This window comes from Pelodiscus sinensis, chromosome 25 (assembly GCF_052426305.1).
Source record: "Pelodiscus sinensis isolate ZL-2025 chromosome 25, ASM5242630v1, whole genome shotgun sequence".
Taxonomy (NCBI): domain Eukaryota; kingdom Metazoa; phylum Chordata; order Testudines; family Trionychidae; genus Pelodiscus; species Pelodiscus sinensis.
Genome location: NC_143076.1, coordinates 2336830 through 2355592, shown reverse-complemented (window position 1 = coordinate 2355592; position 18763 = coordinate 2336830). Strand labels below are relative to the sequence as shown.

Here is an 18763-nt window from a genome sequence, read left to right as displayed (position 1 = left end):
GGGGGGGGCGATCAGAAGGGGGGGCCCGCGCACGGGGGGGCCGATCAGAAGGGGGGGCCCGCGCACGGGGGGGGCGATCAGAAGGGGGGGCCCGCGCACGGGGGGGGCGATCAGAAGGGGGGGCAGTCGCTGGCCCTTCCCCCCTCGCCCTTGGAGACTCCCGCGGCCTCTGCGGCGGCTCGCGGAGGGCGGGCGCCGCCCCTGGGGGGGGGGCTCTGCGGCGGGAGCGCCCCCGCCTTACCTCGATGTATCCGGCCAGCGTGGCCGCGGGCCCCGCCAGCCCGCACAGCAGCAGCAGCAGCAGCCCCGGCCCCGCGCCCGCCGCCATCCCGACCGCGCGCGCCGCCGCCCAGCAGCTTCTGCGGCCTCAGCGCCCAGCCCGCTCGCAGTGGGGAGCCGCCTCACAAAGCCCCGCCCCCGGCCACGCCAATCACGGGGGCAGGGCCAGGAAACCACGCCCCTCTCCAGGCGACTGCCAATCACAGCGAAGGAGAGACTTACACAACCGCGCTTCGACTCCCCCCCTCCCCAAGAACGACCCTGCGGAGGGCGGGGACCGTACCCGAGTATCCGCCAATCAGAGCACGTGTAACGGGGAGAGCCGCGCCCATCCGTGCAGCACGCGCGCTTCGACGCCCCGGCCGCAGGCTGCCCGCAGCGCCCATGCCCTGCCCCGCGTGGGCGGGGCCGGCGCTCTGCGCGCGGAGAAGGCTCCACTAAGCGCAGCCCCAGGCCCCAGCGCAGCGGTGCGCGAGCCGCCGCTTTCTCCCGCCCTGCGCTGAGCGCGTGCGCCCTGCTCGCCTGGGGATGCGGCGGGACCTTTCCCTGCTCGGCTTGTGAACGGGATTTCTCAGCGGCATAAAGAACAAAACGAGAGAGAGAGAAGCGGAGCGCGGAGCTGCTGTCTAGGAGTGAGACTGCTCAAGCGCATATGAAGCAGCCCCACAGCAATCCCACGGTCGGTCACTTGGTCATTTCAAAACATGGAACAATTGAGTCTGCGTTATTGCAATGTCCCCTTAAGGAAGGAGAGGCCACAAAATCTACTCAAACCCTTTGGTGGACTCTTCTATTTTTAGAGACTACATGCTGCATAACTCTGAAATGTTTGCTCTAACAAGGCAGGTTAACCTACAATTAACAATGAAAACTGGTGTTCTTAAATGTAAAATCCCCTGATAGTGTAACCTTAAAATAAATTTTAAAAACCGTTCACTAATTTTTTCACATGGTATTAATACATAAAAATATCAAAGATAAAAGCTTCTTAACTTTGATGGTCCAAATCATCTGGCTGTGGTCCCCAGGCAGCCATTGCCCATCCCTGCTCAGTACAGTTTTACATTAACAGCAGGTTTATGGTGCTATGCTCTACAGATTCAGATTTCAGGATGGAGAATTCAGCTTTTCATGTTTTTGAGAGAGAGAAAAAAAATTGAATAGTAATAGGATTGCAGTAAAGCCCTATGGAAAATCTGAGCTCCATCATGTTAGGTGCTGTATAAACGAAATGAAAGCACTAAGCTCCAAATTCTCCAAAGTATTTAGGCAACTAATACCCATTGAAATCAATGAGAATTAGGTGCCTAAATACCATTGAGGATCTGGGTTTGTGGTATAAGAATATAGCAAACTGCTTTATTTTAGAGTGAATTATATCTACTGGTCTCAGAGCAATTTTTGTAAAATAATGTTTGCTCGTTCCTGTAACCTACCTCCACTTTTGTGTAGTGTGCTGCAGACTAGTATTTCTTCAGTCCTTTCCCCAGGAAATGGTTTGATTGCAAATGATAGAAGAGGACACTATCAACTAAAAAAAATCCTTTCCTAAACATATATCTCTCTTCCTATGCCACCTGAAACCTTAGATTATGAACACTTAAGAAATTTTAAAAATCCTATTTTGCTTGTCAGATTTGTGCTTGCTTTTCGCAGTTTAGAAAAAGTCAGTGAATTTAGAATTTCTGTACTGTTGTTTGAGTTGCAGCAGTTCAGAAAATGTTTAAAAACAATTGTAGCACATTGAAATTACATGTCCTTTTAAGTGATTGCATGATGTATTTAATGTATAAAACACTTGAGTCCTTCAGAAAGAAAAACACTGTGGCTTTGTCTACACTGCTGGATTTTTGCGCAAGAAGCCTTTTGCGGATGAGTTCTTGTGCAAAAAGTTTTTGCGCAAAAGCGCGTCAAGACCTCAAAGTACATCGCAAAAGTGATGTGCTTTTGCGCAAGAGAGTGTCCACACTGCATGGACACTTGCGCAAGAAAGCTCAGAGCAACTGTGCTTTTGCCGATAGGGGTTTCTTGCGCAAAAATCCCTCTGGAGCATCCACACCTGTGTTTTTGCGCAAGAGATGCAGCGCAAAAAGGAGTTATTTCTCTTTGGGAGAGGAATAACTCTACCAGCAAAAGCTCTCTGTTCTGCCAATTTATTTGTGCAAAAAAGCACTTACGGTGTGCATGTGCCACCGGTTTTTGTGCAAAAAGAGCCATTTTTGCCCAAAAAACCTTGTAGGGTAGATGTAGCCTGTATAGATGGAAGGCATTTATTAATTATTATTTGTTGTTTGGCTTTTACAAAAATAGAGAAGATAGTCACACAATATGTGATGGGTAAAATCACATTTCTCACTGAAATCGCTGGATAGCCATTCATTTCAAAGGGACTAGGATTTCACCCCAAAAATGTAAAAGATGCCACTGCTTAAATCAGAAATATTTCTGTAATATAATTAAAAAATAATTTAATATACAGCTGAGTAACTTTTGAAGCAATTTTTACATTTGAAAAAAGAAACATTATTTAAAACATATATAAAAACCCATCAGAATTATTTCTCAGAATATTTTATGGAAGCATCTGGTGTAATTTACACATTTTATTTCCATAATTTTCATAGCCAGATGTGCAAGAGTGCTTATGCCAAAACCCAAAGCAAACAGAAAAATCCCAAGATTTTCCAAAAATTAGATACTATTACAAGCAATTTATTTTCTTTCGTTTTTACATTCTTCACATATACTCACAAGTGATTGATTGCTGAAGTGTTGTGAATGGAGACAATCTGTAATATAGATCAATAAACAGCCCAGTTTTAATTAAAATGACCAGCTGGTCCACTAGCCACTTCCTACAGTCTCCTCTTTTTTTTTAACCATGCATGAAAACCTTTAAATCTCTTTAAGTGCAGTCTTCTGGCATCTGTAATCTTCTTTTAAATGCACCCAAACCCAGATAGAATATTAATTAACTCCTTAAAATAATACATTTTAGTTTATATACTTTTAAAATGTAGAATATGGGTGAATTTGATTCATTTGAATACATTCTGAGTTACATTTTTCCCTTTTACAAAGTTACCACTAAGATATTTTTCATTCTCCCCAGCTCCACAAGAACACATTGTTTATAATAAGCATTTTGGTACTGCTTTTCAGACCAAAGGTATCATGAACTACTATATACATTAACGTGCTAGTAATACTTAGCTTGTATATTTATGTTGCATTTTATTAGGAGTAATTAATCCTTACAAACCCCCTTTCAGGTAAGTAATTTTGCAAATGGTGAAAAGAAGGTAAGGAGAAGGTCAGGTGTCAGTTTTCAAATATCCACAACTTTGGAGTCTCCAGCTTGGGATCTGTTAGGGCTTGATTTCCAAATTTTGGGCTTCTCACAGATTTCCCATTAGAACAGATGTACAACAAAAACAAAACACACTGTAACAGGCAAATCCTGTTCTTGCCTGGGTAGGAATAGAAGGTTTTAGAAGCATCAGAACTAGTGGAATTCTGCTGCACAGGAACAAGATTTAAGGGATATGTGGTCTCTAGTATTGAAAAGCCAAGATGTACAGGGCTTTTTCACATGTCCTGAGCATAATTAGTTCTGAGGAAGACAGGGCAGCTGGACCAACATATTTGCTACTACAATGATCCATCAGTCACTGCCTCCTTCAGAACAGGAGTATATAAATGGTGTGGTCTAGTAAAGGCTGTGATAATGTTTGCTATTTGAATACTTATCTAACAGAGGATTAATTTCCCTTCAGCAGCTGCAAAATCTCTTTGCTCCAAGCCTAGCCCAAAATGCATTAAAAAGTATAAGATGGCAGATTGACAGTAGGTATGATAAATTGAAATTTCAGTGTCACAAGATCAGGTATCCATCTGGCAGCCTAATTAAAAAGGAATGAAGTGTAACATTTTGCAAATGGCATGCAGTGCAAAAACCTGTGTTTGGAACTCCTAGGAGAGAAGGAATTTTTTAAATAAAGCTTTTGCTTTAAAAACTCCACTAACCTGGAGTAGTCTGGGGATGGAGTTTCCAAATCACTTGTGACAAAATTAATAGGTGATATCTATAAAAGTAGTCTGATAGCATTATAATCTTCTGGGTTACTTTGCTAAAGCTCAGGTGAAGATTTCTGAGTGTCTTTGCTCAGTGTATCAAGAAATGTAAGTGTGCACAAGATGATTATTTAAAGCTCAGTATTACAAGTACTCTCAGCACTCCCAGAATTCAAAGAGGGGTAGTTGCTGTCACCGCGACACACCCATGGAAATGCCCCATGGGGAAGGATATTTACTTTATAAAGTTCAGGTTGTGAAATGGAAGGGGAAATGCGTAAAAACAGGAAATGAAAGAGAGTTCTGGTGGAAAATAGATGAGTGAGATGGTACTGGAGTGAGGTGCTTGGAAATCCCTGTTATTTGCTGCACTATAATATGGTAAGAACAAGGGACGGGGGGCAATACACCATGCTACATCTGCACTGGCATGATTTTCCAGAAATGCTTTTAACGGAAAAGTTTTCCGTTAAAAGCATTTTCGGAAAAGAGCGTCTAGATTGGCACGGACGCTTTTCCGCAAAAGCACTTTTTGCGGAAAAGCGTCTGTGCCAATCTAGATGCGCTTTTCCGCAAAAAAGCCCCAATCGCCATTTTCACGATCGTGGCTTTTTTGCGGAAAACAAATCTGAGCTGTCTACACTGGCCCTTTTGCGCAGAAGTTTTGCGCAAAAGGACTTTTGCCCAAACGGGAGCAGCATAGTATTTCTGCAAAAAGCACTGATTTCTTACAGTAGGAAGTCAGTACTTTTGCAGAAATTCAAGCAGCCAGTGTAGACAGCTGGCAAGTTTTTCCGGAAAATCGGCTGATTTTCTGGAAAAACTGGCCAGTCTAGACACCCCATGTTCTAATTCATAGCCCTGTCACTGTGTGGCCTTCAGGTAATCACTCTGTTTCATTTTGCCCATTAGTAATATCAAATATCTATTATATATTTTGAAGAGTTTATTTGTTTGTGGATTTGTTTGTGCAAAATGAAGTCATACTTTGTGATTACCCAGAGATACTAATTTTTACATAAACAATCCTGCCACTTAAATTAGCTGAATGTACTACTTTTTACACTGGAATATGTAGAGTGAAAGGTTTAATAATTATTTTTGTTTTTCATTGGAAAAGTCATGACTATTATGATTAGAGTTCATAAAAAATATTTGCTAACAAAATTAAAATCAAGTTGCCTGTTCTTTTGTCATTTTAGTGCAAAGAAAATGTTTACTGTTACAAATACAAAATAATTCAAATTAGTTAAGGAAAGAGTAATAGAAGCGTTATGAGTTTCTGATTCAAATTTACTATGTTTCAAATTTACTATGTATGGTAATTATTCAATTAAATGGATGTTTGAAGTTGAAAGCCTACAAATTTAAAACTGTTCTTTTATTTCCCTTTGCAAGCACATTTATAAAATATTCTATTACATATATTTAATTTCTTGAACTTTCCTAAAATTGTAATCTATGCAAAATGACTTTGCCTTGTCAGTGGCAGGCCTCGCCTGCTTGTTAGTAATATCTGTCTACCTCAAAGGGGTGAGTGAAGTTTTAATTAATTCCAACCTTCTGATGAAAGGTTCTCTCAGTGGAAATATTAGTTATTATCTATGTTATTGTTTACAGTTCCTAAAGAGTTCTTAACTCTTTATTTTGTTTGAGACTAGTAGTGATAGTAGCAGAAACTTTCTGTTGCTCAGAGGTGAGATTTTGTACTATAGGTATGGGTACACCACAGAACTCACATCCCACTGATCGGTGGAGGAAAACCACCTTTGTGACCTAATATTTGGGGTTACTCCAGCAATCAGAGATCAGAATGACCTCCATTGTAAACTGTAAATGCAGACAGCCTTGGAAGCTGCCTGTGGTACCTACAGCCTTGAAACCACCCCGCATCAATGCACTACTATTCGCTGCAGCCCCACATCCCTTCTATCCCCAGGTCTTGGGGTGGGGGAAAAGAGAGGCAGAGATGAAACATAGCTGGCAACTGTCTTGCTTAACTTCTCTGCCTGTAGAATTTTCTCTGACTGGATCCAGAGCTTTTAGAGTCCCTTTTTGCTTAACTGGCTGTTTTACCCTGTACACCAATGGTCTCCAACCTTTTTACACCCAAGATCACTTTTTAAGTCTCAGAACAGGCGAAGATCTACTGCCCCGCCCCTTCCTTGAAGCCCCGCCTACATTACATGAGGAAATCTAATGTAAATGTACTGTGCAGGTGCGCAGTTCAGAGAGGGCTCAAGAGCTACTCTTGGAGCCCCTGAGATCTACCGGTAGATCGCGATCTACTGGTTGGTGACCACGGCAGTAGCTCTCACCCTGTATCTGTTTAGCTTCCTTTTTAACATGAAAAATTCCTTGTATGTTTGTGTTTCTCCTGTAAATAATGTTCTTTTGGAACCTTTTGTTATCTACTACTTGTGAGGCTGCACAACTGTTTAAAAGAAAAGAGGCTACTCCTAGCTGAAAAGATCTGTCCCCGAGCCATGTTAAGTCAATTGGTAAGGAAGGAGAACAGAAGAGGGTGAGGATTGTTCCAAAAGAGGCACTGGCAGCAGCAAGCTGTGCCAGGAGAATTGTCAGAATCAAATTCATCGTTGCGGATTGAGTCTATGAGAATCAGAAAGGCCTTGAATATTCCCTCTGCTCCCTTCAACTCTGCAATTGAAAGGCTGTAATTGAGCCTTCAAATAGTAATATTATATGGGGATTTTAATTAAAATCTCGATGAAAGATTTAAATGGGGGATTATATCATTTGTAATAGTGGTGAATGATAGTTTCATGCAAACTAGAAATTGCAGAAATAGAATTGAGCCAAATTTGTTTTTAGGAGCCAACATCCCCCCTGAACAAGGAAAAATGGCAGGTGTAAAAATGCTTGCAGTTTTCACTTCTCTAAGCAGCTCTGTAAAGACACCATGTAAAAATAATTGTATTGAAATTTACTCCAATATTGTACATAACATTCTTCCAAAAAAATTACAACAGAAGTTAAGATGAGTGAAAAACCTTTTGCCTTACTTTGGTCCCAACCAACCTTCAGAAAAACCAGAGTTCGTGACACTTAAGCTGATCCAATTACAAGAAGCATTGCCCAGTTGTGTCTAAACTGAGCAGTTATTTTCAGAAAGCACAGCCTGCCCCAGGAGCCAGGGCCTGCAAACCCAGCAGGCTATAAGGAGCCTCGTTCATGTTCTGTCCCTGCATCAGCTTCGTCCATGGAGAGCCAGGACGCCAGCATCATGTCGCAGCAGATAACGCCCCACCCATGCACGCATCAGGAGCTTCCACATTGGGTCCTTACTAAGGTTCAAGCCCTGGAAACTGTGTCACCAGCCTGCATGGAAGCTGGCAGGGGCTGCTGGCTGCAGTGTAAGTACAGGCCAGCAGGGCACAGCCAGCAGCTGAGAAGCAGCAGCATCACAGAGTTGCTCAATTTGCCTGGCTGGCCTTTGAGATCAAAGAGCATAGGTTGTCTCTGAAGGCTGTCACCCTTGCCCTGGCATTGCTCACCTTCACAGGGGCCCAAGTGCTGAGCAGGTGGCCATGTGGTCTGGAATTACATCACAGAGCTGAGTGACAATGCCAAGAAGACAGTGGAGCAGATCCAGCAATCTGAAATCAGCAAGCAACTCAACACCCTCTTCCAGGAAAGCCTCCAGAATATCAATGCATATGAAGAGGACCTGCAGAAGAAGCTGGTCCCCTTTTCCACCGAGCTGCGCGTCAGGCTGTGTCAGGACTCAGAAAGGCTGAAAGAGCAGATCTGGTAGGAGCTTGTGGAGCTGTGCCGCTAGCTGTCCCCTTGTGCTGACAAGATGCAGCAAGAACTTCCAGGTGGTTTGCATCCAGGAGCAGCTAAGGGAACAGGGCCGGCCTTAGGCTGATTCGATCGATTCGGTCGAATCGGGCCCCGTGCCCCTGAACCCAGGGCCAACTTATCCATTAGGCACAGTAGGCCCAGTGTCTAGGGCCCACGATACTTTCAGGGGCCCACGAAAATGTTTTAATTTCTTTTAAAATCAGAAGAAAAAAATGAACTTTTAGGGTTGAAGAAAATGTTTTAATTTTTTTCTCACATCAGAAAAAAATGAAACTTTTAGGGCCCATGAAAATCTATTAAATTTTCCCTAAAACAGAAAAAAATAAAATGTTGAAGTATTTCAAGTTATATCAAAAATAATTTTTAATATTGATATTATTATGGTAGGAGGGGCCCACGAAAGTCATAATACGGCCCTGCCTGAACCCGGAAGCGCTGGCGAGTTACAGAGCCGGGGTCCTGCTCCACCAATATGTGGAGGTGGGTCTCTCCCCTGGCTCTGCCTGGAGCGGGCCCTGGCCCCTCCCTTCTGGCCCCCCCGCGTGTCCTCCCACCCCACTCCCAGAGCATCCCCCACAGCCCCGGACCGTCTCTGCCGTGAGCGGCTCCTCTTCGCCGCCTGCTGCTGCCCATGTGCCGCGTTGCATGTGGGCAGGGAGGATGGCCGGGCGTGACGTGACATCATGTCCCGGGATTTTAAAACTCCTGGGAGGCACGTTGAGGGGCCACGCTGGCTCTGGGTTCAGCCTCCAGGGTCTGAGCGCAGACTCCAGCCCCGCAACGTGGAAGGCAGAAGGTAGGAAATGCGCTTGTGCGGAGGCGGTGGCGGCGGCAGCAGCAGAGGGGGGAGGGAAAAAGAAAGAGGCTTGGGCTTTGGCAGAGGCAGGGGGAGGAGTGGAGGCGGAGGTGGCGGCGGGGGGCTTAGATGGGGACGGAGGGGGGGGCTTGGGCGGCGAGAGATGGCCAGAGGGGAAGGGGCTTGGGCAGAGACAGAGGCGGAGGGGAAGGAGTGAAAGGGGAAGGGGCTTGGGCGGGGGGAGAGGAAGGCACCAAGAGACAGGGGTGCAGGAGAGACAAATGCCAGGGGGCCAAGTGCAGAAAATGAGGGAAAGGGCAGGAGGGGAGGTGTCAGTGGGATGGGAGGACAGGGTGATGCTGGGAGAGGAGAGGGGAGGGGAAGAGCATTGGAGGCTAGAGGGGAGGTGCTGGGAGAAGGCTTGAAAGAAGGGGTGGGCATGAGAAAGGTAGGGATGGAGCAAGGCATGTGCGAGGGCACAGAGGGGAATGGGGCAAACAGTGGTGAGGGGGTGGGTATTAGGGGAAAAAGAGGGCAAAGGAGGCAGAGACAGTAAGGGAAGGGGGAGGCACCAGGAGGGTGCAGGGCTAAGGGAAGATGCAGGTGCCAGGGGATTCTGGGGGTGAAGCAGAAGGGCAGACACCTGCAGGGGAGGGACCAGCACCAGAGGAGAGAGGCAGGGCAGGTGTGTAGTAGAGAGAGGTGTTAGAAGAGGGGGAGCTCACATGATCAAAGTGGGGCTACTGGAGGAGTGGGCACGGGGGAGGGGGGGAAGAAGGGCTGGTGGAGGGGGGCAGGTCGCAGGAGGGCTGAGGGCAGTGAGAAGGGCAGGAGTCAGGACAGCGGAGGAGGGTGAGGAGTCCGGGGGCAGCAGGCTCCAGAGGAGATGATGGAGCAAGGAGAGGAGACATGGCAGCGGAGAGAAAAGGTAAAGGTTTTTAAAATATTTATTAATAACTTGGTATGCTGCCCACATCCAGTTTGTTTGTGCCCTGCAGTGCAGTTTGGTTTATGTGCGGATCAACACGGGGCCAGCGAGTGGGAACCGGAACAAAAAAGTAGTCAGTGTAATGATCTTCTGTTGATATGTGTTTTAGTAGTTAAATTCTTGGACTGTAATTGCTCATGAAAAGTGCTGTCACATGGGTAGAAATCAGGTAAATATTGCATTTTATTAATATCAGCAGAACTGACTTAAATGGGGCCTGTGTGTTGTGTAGTCTTGCCTTAATCTTTGTGTTCGTGCCTGCCAGTGTGAGAGAAGCTATTTGTATCTATTTGCTTGCATATGCAACCACGCTTGAGGCCCTCAGCATGTTCTGTAAGTATCAGTGTGGCCCCTGGGGCTTCCAAAGTTGAATTGCCCTAGCTCATCCCTGACATGTGTCTATCTAACCTGGTCTTAAATATCGCCAGTGATGGAGATTCCGCAATCTCACTAGGCAATTTATTCCAGTGTTTAACCACCTTGACAGGAAGGAATTTTTTCCTAATGTCCAACCTAAACCTCCCTTGCTGCAATTTAAGCCCATTGCTTCTCATCCTAACCTCAGAGGCCAAGCAGAACAATTTTTCTTCCTCCTCCTTACGATACTCTTTTAGAGTATGTCTACATGTCTAGTTCGAACTAGCGGGGTAATGTATGCATACCGCACTTGCTAATGAAGCCCGGGATTTAAATCCCCGCTGCTTCGACGAGGAGTAACGGTAGTTCGGAATAGGACCCTAGTTCGAGCCCCGTGTAGTGTAGACATACCCTTAGATACTTGAAAGCTGCTCTTGTGTCCCTTTTCGGTCTTCTCTTTTCCAAGGTAAACAAGGCTAATTTCTTCCGCCTTGCCTCATATCTCATGTTCTCTAGACCTTTCACCATTTGTGTTGATCTTCTCTGGACTTTCTCCAATTTCTCCACATTTCCTGAAATGTGGCACCCAGAACTGGACATGATACTCCAGCTGGGGCCTAATGTAGATGACTCAGTCCCTGTCTTAGGGGACGTGAGACTGGGCGGGTTAATTTCCAGTCCTCCTGTTTATTCTTTTTCTAAGCCAGGAGGGCACAGTAGTTCTGATGGGGGCTCTACAGGAAGGCAGCCCGCACTGCCCCATGCCTGAAACCTTGTGCAGGTGTTAAACAGCTGTCCAGCCCACCCTATAGGTGACTGCATTTCAGCGTGCCTGAAGCAACACAGCACCAGCAATGGACAGGAGAATGGCTCCTGGGCATGGCTTGCTCATGACTGCTTCAGTCCCGTTGATGGGCCTCAGCCTCTTTCCTTCCACTCCCCCGCTTTGCAATGGGGCTGTAGACTCTGGGGGAGAGGGGTGGAGGCAGGCAAAGGTGTCTCCCTGCAGCAGATATACACGTCTCTGTATTAATCATTCTCTCATTGAAGTTTTTAGCTTTGTATTGAGTCCTTTTACATGGAAACTTTGTATTACGTCTTGGTAGAATAGTCCCTAGGACAAGTGAGGCAGAGACTATCCCTCTGGGGTGAATGAGGTGGGAATGGATAATGTGGAAGGTGACACCTCTGGGTAGTTGCAAAGGTTGGAGAGGGGATGGAAGCCAGATCCAAGATCAATGAGCCCTGGGAAGTGGGCCCATTGAAAGGAGACTGGACCTGTGGATGCCTTGGGGGTCAGCAGCAAAGGCCTGCTTTGGGAAACCCCCTCTTTGGAGGTGAATGTGGCAGCATTGAGACACCACCCAGAAGCAGGCGCCACAGACACTAACTGCAGAGTCGTGGGACGGCTGTCACAGATCTTGCACATGCATAAGATGATAGATCTGCAGGAGGGGGGGCAGTGGTGTAGTGAGGGGGCCGGAGGGGTCAGTTGCCCTGGGAGAAAAATAATATAAAATGTAGTTAAAAATAGATGTCCCACGTTTTTAAAAGGAATCCCAGATCTCCTGCCTTTTGTCTATTTTTGTCTCTTTGGGCCCCCAGTTAAAATTTTCAAAAGCACTTAAGTGACTAAAGTCATTTTTGAAAATTGGACTTGGAAATCTAAGCTCAGATTTTCAAAGGTAATTAAGCTCCTAAAGAGACAGTTGCCAACTCAGATCTTCAAAGATATCTATCTGATCTTTACACACCTTTGAAAATCTGGTCGTAAGTGTCCTAGTCAGTTCTGAACATGAGATGTAGGAGCCCAGTCCTAATTCCTTCAGGCTTTTTTTTTTTTTTTTTTTTTAATTTGAACATTTATCTACACTAATTCCCCTCCTTTCTCTTTCACTAGCCAATAAATGCATGGATCAAAATTATGGATGCTTTGTGAATATGCTGACTTGAGAGTGGAAAGATTTCATATTGTCACGTATGATTCCTGGTAACCCATCTCAAATATGAAAAACTAGGTTGATACCTGTTCATATCAGGAGCTGTTGAATTCAGTTCACCATTTGCAGTATCTCATTAGGATGTTTAATGGAGAAGATATTTTGTTTTTTTGTTTTGTTTTGTTGTGTTTTTTTTTATTTATACTGTGGACAAAGCATGGGCTCACAAGAATTCCTCCATTGTTTTACCGAGTCTGAAAACATTTGGGCTGTGCCTACACTGCACCCCTTTTCCGGAAAAGGGATACAGATGAGACAAGTCGGAATTGCAAATGCAGCAGGTATTTACATTTTCCCCGCTGCATTTGCATGAACATGGCTGCTGCTTTTTTCCGGCTCGGGGCTTTGCTGGAAAAAAGCGCCAGTCTAGACAGAGATCTTTCGGAAAATAAAGCCTTTTCCAGAAGGTCCCTTATTCCTCTTAAAATCAGGAATAAGGGACCTTTCGGAAAAGACTTTATTTTCCGAAAGATCCCGTCTAGACTGGCGCTTTTTTCCGGCAAAGCCCCGAGCCGGAAAAAAGAGGCAGCCATGTTCATGCAAATGCAGCGGGGATTTAAATTCCGACTTGTCTCATCTGCATCCCTTTTCCGGAAAAGGGGTGCAGTGTAGACACAGCCTTGGTGTTTTTTTCTAAAGACCTGGAGTCAATTGATTATGTAAGAATCTCATCTTTCATTTAAAAAAAGTTCTCTATACTTCTGGGCCTTACAGTTAAGTAGGAAAGCTTTAAAACATGAACCCTAAATACTCAAGAAACAAAAGGCCAATAAAAATCCAACATGTTTTATTTTTAAAAAGATCTTATGATTTGTAGGCCATTCTCATAACTTTGTGTAGGCGGTCCTTGTGATTTTTGGGTTGGCAATACTGCTCTTTGATTGGTGAATTTAGAGAGGTCTCTCCCTTCAGTTTCCCTTTCCACTCTCCTTTTTTGTCACAGGTCATCAGAGAATCATAGAGACAATGGAGAGTAGGGTGAGTCCATGACTCTGATTAATGATTGGCTAGGGTGACTAACTATTATCAGCCAGTGGTCTGAATGAGCTATCTACTGCCATCTGTTAATCAATTGTAGGAAAAGGCTTCAGGAGCAGACCTTATTTATATAGACAACCTACTTTGCCATAGAGATCAGTTGACACACTTGCTGTATCAAGCTGATCAATTTTGGCTCTTTTGGGTTGAAATTCACTTAAGACTTGGAGCTGGGAGAATGAAATGTTGTTATCCATATTGTATGTCCTGGCTTAGGGTCTAACCATAACTTGAACACTAAGCAGAGGATAGTGAGTCACATCTAACTGAAAGTCCCAGAAGATGGAAACAGGTTTTATTTCTGGTGGTGTACAGTCTGTTTGGGAGTCCTCAATTATATCTGACACTTTACATCCAGGCTACATCTACACTGGCACCCTTTTCCGGAAATGCTTAAAACGGAACAGTTTTCCGTTATTAGTATTTCCGGAAAAAGCACGTCTACATTGGCAGGATGCTTTTCCGGAAAAGCACTTTTTCCAGAAAAGCGTCCGTGCCAATGTAGACGCGCTTTTCCGCAAAAAAGCCACGATCGTCATTTTCGCAATCGGGGCTTTTTTGTGGAAAAGAAATCTGTGCTGTCTACACTGGCCCTTTTCCAGAACAGTTTTCCGGAAAAGGACTTTTGCCCGAATGGGAGCAGCATAGTTTTTCCAGAAAAGCACTGATGATTTTACAGTAGATCGTCAGTGCTTTTCCAGAAATTCAAGGGGCCAGTGTAAACAGCTGGCAAGTTATTCCAGAAAAGCAGCTGATTTTCCGGAATAAGTGGCCAGTGTAGACACAGCCCCAGTGTTTAAAGGCAGAGCTGACTAGAATCAATTGAGAGTCCTTGTCTTGTCTCAGTGATCACTTGAGCAAAAATCATTGATAAAATCTTGTGTAAACTAACCTTGGACTCAACATTCAGGCAATGTGCTTAAAGGCAGTGCAAAGGAGGCAATGGTGGTGAGGTACCATATTACCTAGTGAAATCATTGGTGCTGAAATCACTAAGGACTGGAATTTGACCACAGAACTGACATTTTCTTAACAAAGACTCTATTTTTGCTATTTAAAAAGTAAATCAATATAACAGAAAACTGCAACGCTCTCTAGTAACTTTTTAAAAACTAAATTTATTGAAAAAATTGGATAGTTTGCAATTGAAAATATTTGACCTACACTTAAGGCAACTGATTTAATTTTGTGTAATATTTTGCATAATAAAGGATGGCATTTTTTTTGAAAATGTTCACCTGTATTGATATACATTTTTATCAAAACTACTTTTGATGTGATATTATTTGTGGTTTGTTGTGTGGGTGGGGCTTGGTTTTTTTTTTTTTGCTTAACAAAAAATCCTGGGTGGGGGGCTGCCAAAACGGTTCGAATTGGGCCCCGCTCTTCCTAAAGCTGGCCCTGCAGGGAGTTTCGTGAGGCAATGTAGAAGAGGAGTTGGAAGGGGGTGAGGTACACTTGCCATTCTTTAAAACTTTTAAATTAAAACCAAAACTTCCTGATTTAAATAAAACACTATCAAGAACCTAATTAATTGTAGGAGAGAATGCAGGCAGAAGTTCAGCAGCAGAGTGGGGGCTATCCTGTTTATTGCACCCGATCCAGCATGTATGAAGGGTGGCATATATGTGTGCATATATAATGTCTATGTGTGTAGGTAGGAATCTGTAATCTGTGTGGAAGCTGAATATTTCTGTGAATGTGGTTAAGCATGGCTATGGACAGGCTGAGTAGCGAAGCCCTGTGGAACAATGGCTCTCAATGGGCTATGGACACACCCAAAGAATGGGGTTTGTCACCTGAGGGCAGCCAGCAGGGAACATAGAGATTGGCCTCTGACCAGGGGACTTGCTGCATACAAGAAGAGGCCAGGAAGGAGGTATAAAGAGGCCATGTGGTCGATGCCATTTTGTTCTCAGCTCAGCACTTCATCCCAGAGGCAGCATTGCAGGGATCGAAGAGCCCGGAAGACCTGTGAACCCATCCTGATCTTAGGATGTTCAACAAGAACTTTTAAACCAGCAGCTGCAACATATCTGCTAGAGCCTGCATCGAGAACTGGGAGATTCGATGCATGTAATGTACTGTACTTTAATAACCTTACTCTCATGCTTTTCTTTCTTGTAATAATAAACCTTTAGATATATATTCTAAAGGATTGGCCCAGCGTGATTTGTGGGTAAGATTCAGAGGGTAAATTGACCAGGGATCTGTGGCTGGTTTCTTGGAACCGGACAGAACTTGTTCGGGGTAGGTGGGATTGGGTGCTAGGACCCCCCACCTGTGTATGAGGTCCGGGGCCATCTGGGGCACGGATATTGCTGGGGTGTCGGAGGGGTTTTGCTCGTGAGGCTTCAGGCAGGCAGCTGAAGTGCTCTGAGACTGGTTTGTGGCCTGTTTGGAGAGGTCACCAGTCTGGAGGCTGTAAGGAGCCCCGGATTTGAGCAATTCGCCCTGAGCGGACGCCCTCAGCTGTGCCCAGACACGGCCCGGTCTGTCACACCATGTACGGACTTTGGAGGCCAGGGTGGTTGAACTGGAGGCGCTAAGGGAGGCTGAGAGGCTTTATGTAGATGAGGCTTTACGGGACACTGTAGAACTGTCCCACCTTTGGTCAGACAGCCCCTGTGCTGTTAAGGATGATGAAAGACTCAGGGAAAGAGAACAGTATCAACTGAAGCAGAGGGAAATGATCCTATAGTAGGAACCCTCCTACCGGAGGATGTTATGGTATCATCTCACAAAGAGGATACATCTCCAGGGACGGAACTCCAGTCATTAGGACTAAAGGCAGGTGTTAGTAATGGGGATTCAATCATTAGAAACAGATAGCTGGGTTTGTGATGACTGGGAGAACCGTATGGTGACTTGCCTGCCTGGTGTGAAGGTTGCAGATCTCTCGAAACATCTAGATAGACTTATGTGTAGTGCTGGGGAGGAGCTGGTGGTCGTGGTACATGTAGGTACCAGTGACATACGGAAGGGTAGGAGAGAGGTTCTGGAGGCCACACTTAGACTGCTAGGAAAGAGAATGAAATCCAGGACCTCTATGGTAGTGTTCTCTGAAATGCTTCCAGTTCCACGCACAGGGCCAGGTAGGCAGGCAGAGCTTCAGAGTCTTAATGCGTGGATGAGACGAGGGTGTAGAGAGGAGGGGTTTTGATTTATTATTGATTTATAGAATTATTTATTATTATTACTAAGCATCTCCAGCAGCAGATCGACAAGAAAGTGGCAGGCATGAAAGACAAGCTGGCGCCCTGGGCTGACGAGCTCATAGACTCATATGTTTGTAGAATAATAGGACTGGAGGAGAGCTCATGAGGTCATCAAGTCGAGACCCCCTGCCCAAAGCAGGACCAACTGCAACTAAATCAACCCAGCTAGAGGTTTGTCAAGATGGGACTTAAAAACCTCTAGGTATGGAGATTCTACCACCTCCCTAAGCAACCCATTCCAGTGCTTCACCGCCCTCAGTTTTTCCTAATATACAACCTAGACTTCCCCCACTGTAACTTGAGACTATTGCTCCTTCTGTCACCACTAAGAACAGCCTCTCTACATCCTCTTTGGACTCCCCCCCCCTTCAGGAAGTTGAAGGCTGCTATCAAATCCCCCCTCACTCTTCTCTTCCGCAGACTAATAAACCCAAATCCCTCTGCCTCTCCTCATAGGTCATGCGTTGTAGCCCCCTCATCATTTTGGTCACTCTCCACTGGACCGTCTCCAATGCATCCACATTCTTTTTGAACTGGGAGGCCCAGAATTGGACACAGTACTCCTGATGTGGCCTCACCAGCGCCGAATAAAGGGGAATAATCACTTCTCTAGCTCAAGGTCAAGACTTACCAGAATGTGGAGGAGCTGAGCAAGCAGCTTGTCCTGTATACCCAGAACATGCAGGACAAGCTCAATCACTAGCTGGAGGGCCTGTCCTTCCAGATGAAGACGGGCGCGGTGGAGCTGCGGGCCAAGCTCTCGGACAGCACGGAGGAGCTGTGCCAGAAGCTGAGCCCTTATGCCAAGAAACAGAAGGAGAAGCTGCACACTGACACGGAAGGCCTGTGTCAGTCCCTGGGCCTGACGTGGAAGGCCTGAGTGGGCGGATGGACCAGAAGATTGAGGAGTTCTGCCAGACCATAGCTCCCTACAGGGAGGCCTGTGCAGAAGGTGGAGGAGATAAGGCAGACACTGGGTTCCTATGCTGAGGGAGTGGAGGATCATCTCCGGGAAACTGAGAAGGGTGTGTGGGACAAGGTTGCCTCCTTCTTCAGCATCGTTCAGCAGATCAAAAACTGAGGGGGTCCAACCGAGGGCTTGGCTTTGCTTCCCATCGCCACCTACTCTGTCCCACCACCACTGCACAAAGCAAGCCGCTGTCTACCTCAGAGTCAGGGAAAGAGCATTGGAATCAGCCCCCGGTCACTGGCTTTTCTGCAGCTCACACCACAGAGGGGGAAAAGGACCTGGAGCCATGGATGCCACGAGACCTACACATGCTGGCTGCCAATCTATTTCTGCACCTGCCCTCTCTCTAAAATTGCACTACTTTATCTGCTGAAATAAAGCTGCAATATCCCAGCAATGCAAAAACAACACAAAACAGAAAACAAAACAAAAAACCTATAAGTATCAATGTGATGGGGCTTGCCAACCCCGCACTAGACAAGGGGAAGGGGAGCATGCCTATTGGATAGAATACACCCCTCTCCTGCAGTCCTCCTGGGCATGCTCAGTGCAGCCCAGGTATAAAAGGCTGCAAAGCTGCTCAGTTGGGGCTGGCCTCTGGAGGGGAAGGAGCTACTGCTCGAGCACCGGAGCCACAGCTGCGGCAGCCAGAGCAAGAGATGCTAGACCAGCTGCCCGTGTCGCTACTAGCCCCGGGCCGAACCCGGCCACAACGGCGGCTATGCCATACAGCCCCCCAGACGCCGTCACTGCACCAGTCACTGCTGACCCCGATGCCACACCTACTAATGCCGCGGCTGCCGCCAGACCAACATCTACAGGGGGGACCGCTGCCGGCCAGGAGGATGGGGTAAGCAGCAACCCAGGGCAGGGAGCAGGAAAACCTGCGGTGGGCTTGGCACATTTCGGGGAGAAGTCCCCACTGAGCCAGTGGTGGGAACCACCCACCACTGACAGGGCCCTGGGTTGGGGCCTGGTGGAGAGGGAGGGCCCGGGCCCCCCTACCCCTTCCTCCCAGATCCCAGACGAAGAGGGGATCTCATAAAGGACTAGGCTGCGGGGCCAGCGTTTGATGGACTAGGCCGTGGGGCCTTCATTTAAAGGACCCGGCCTCAGGGTTGAAGGGTGCAGGGCTAGTGTCCCCACCACAATCAGTCAACTGGATGTGTCCATGCACACCTATTAAGCTGCCTGTGTTTGTGTCAGTGTGTTTCTGGA

The 18763-nt window shown here is 46.3% G+C and overlaps 1 protein-coding gene and 1 pseudogene across 4 annotated transcripts in view; one reads left to right on the top strand and one right to left on the bottom strand.

Annotated features, from left to right (window-relative positions):
• APLP2 (amyloid beta precursor like protein 2) overlaps window positions 1-402 on the bottom strand; it is a 119847-nt gene extending 119445 nt beyond the window's left edge. For all 4 annotated transcript variants that reach the window (XM_075909697.2, XM_075909698.2, XM_075909699.2 and 1 more), the window contains exon 1: window positions 242-402. In XM_075909697.2, the coding sequence (XP_075765812.2) occupies window positions 242-328 (87 nt within the window). In that variant the 5' untranslated portion in view covers window positions 329-402. The remainder of the gene's footprint in view (window positions 1-241) is intronic.
• Window positions 403-7573: 7171 nt separating this feature from the next.
• LOC142820451 (uncharacterized) lies at window positions 7574-17656 on the top strand (annotated as a pseudogene).
• The last annotated feature ends 1107 nt before the right edge of the window (window positions 17657-18763 follow it).